Source organism: Lipotes vexillifer, unplaced genomic scaffold (genome assembly GCF_000442215.2).
Source record: "Lipotes vexillifer unplaced genomic scaffold, Lipotes_vexillifer_v1.1 scaffold1693, whole genome shotgun sequence".
Taxonomy (NCBI): Eukaryota; Metazoa; Chordata; class Mammalia; order Artiodactyla; family Lipotidae; genus Lipotes; species Lipotes vexillifer.
The window spans coordinates 241104-242103 of record NW_006782186.1 but is presented as its reverse complement, the minus strand read 5'-3'; the positions used below and the strand labels follow the sequence as shown (position 1 = coordinate 242103).

Here is a 1000-nt window from a genome sequence, read left to right as displayed (position 1 = left end):
GGGGAGCCGCGGGGCTCGCGACGGCACCCAGAGAAGCTCCTGACCCACGCGACTCCAAAGTTCCCCGCAACCGGGCCCCGGTGTGTCTCACCTTCCTCTTCTTGGATATCTGCACCGCCATCTTGCCGCCACGCGCCGCCGAAAGGAAAAGAAGGGGTTAGTGGGAGGAAGTGCGGATAAAGGGCGCTGTACTACGACAAAGAACTGCGCTATGTCGACGCCTGTAGGCGCTCATGGGAAATGTAGTTTTTACTTTAGGAAGGAGGTAAAAGGAAAGAGAAGAGTAATGGAGACATCTATAGGCAGAAACAGGATCAGATCAATCGGAACTTAAAAACTACAAGGGAGCTTAGAGTCCAATTCTCATCAGTTTAAAAACGAGCAACGTCCGGCGCAAAGATGGAAATTACAGGTATAAGCTCACACAACAAATGCATGGAACCCTGGTCCCTACACTTTACGCTGTAACGAAAATTGGCTGAAAGCCCTCAATGAAATTCATTGAGGCGCCTATCTCTTCCAATCTGTGTCCATTTCCTCTGTTCCAAATGATAATAATAATAGTATCTAATATGTATTAAATATTCTAAGGACTGTTTTTCCCCCCCTAAGGACTGTTTAATTCCCTTTATATTATTAACCCATTCACCTCTACCTCACTTTCATCGTCTGTTACAACTTGTAACAGAAGTCACAATAGTGGCTCACAATTCTTTTTCAATTAAAAAAATTTCCCCTCACATTTTATTACGAAAAATTTCAAGCGTACAGAAAAGTTGGAAGGACTGTACAGTGCACACCCATATATTCATCACCTAGGTGCTGCAATGAACGTTTTTGCTGTATTTGCTTTATCATATATTTATCCATCCCTCTATCCACACGACGATGCATCTTTTGATGCATTTCAAAGCTACTTGCAGACATCAGCACACTTCACTCCTTAACACTTCACCAACAGGTTTTTTTTTCCAGCTTTATTGAGAAATAATTGACATAC

The 1000-nt window shown here is 43.2% G+C and overlaps 1 protein-coding gene across 3 annotated transcripts in view; it reads right to left on the bottom strand.

Annotated features, from left to right (window-relative positions):
• Positions 1 to 178, bottom strand: part of RPS3 (ribosomal protein S3) — a 12594-nt gene extending 12416 nt beyond the window's left edge. Inside the window, exon 1 of one of the 3 annotated variants that reach the window (XM_007455027.1) lies at positions 92 to 178. In XM_007455027.1, the coding sequence (XP_007455089.1) occupies positions 92 to 121 (30 nt within the window). In that variant the 5' untranslated portion in view covers positions 122 to 178. The remainder of the gene's footprint in view (positions 1 to 91) is intronic. The other 2 variants (XM_007455026.1, XM_007455028.1) reach the window with 2 other exon arrangements.
• Between the last annotated feature and the right edge of the window lie 822 nt (positions 179 to 1000).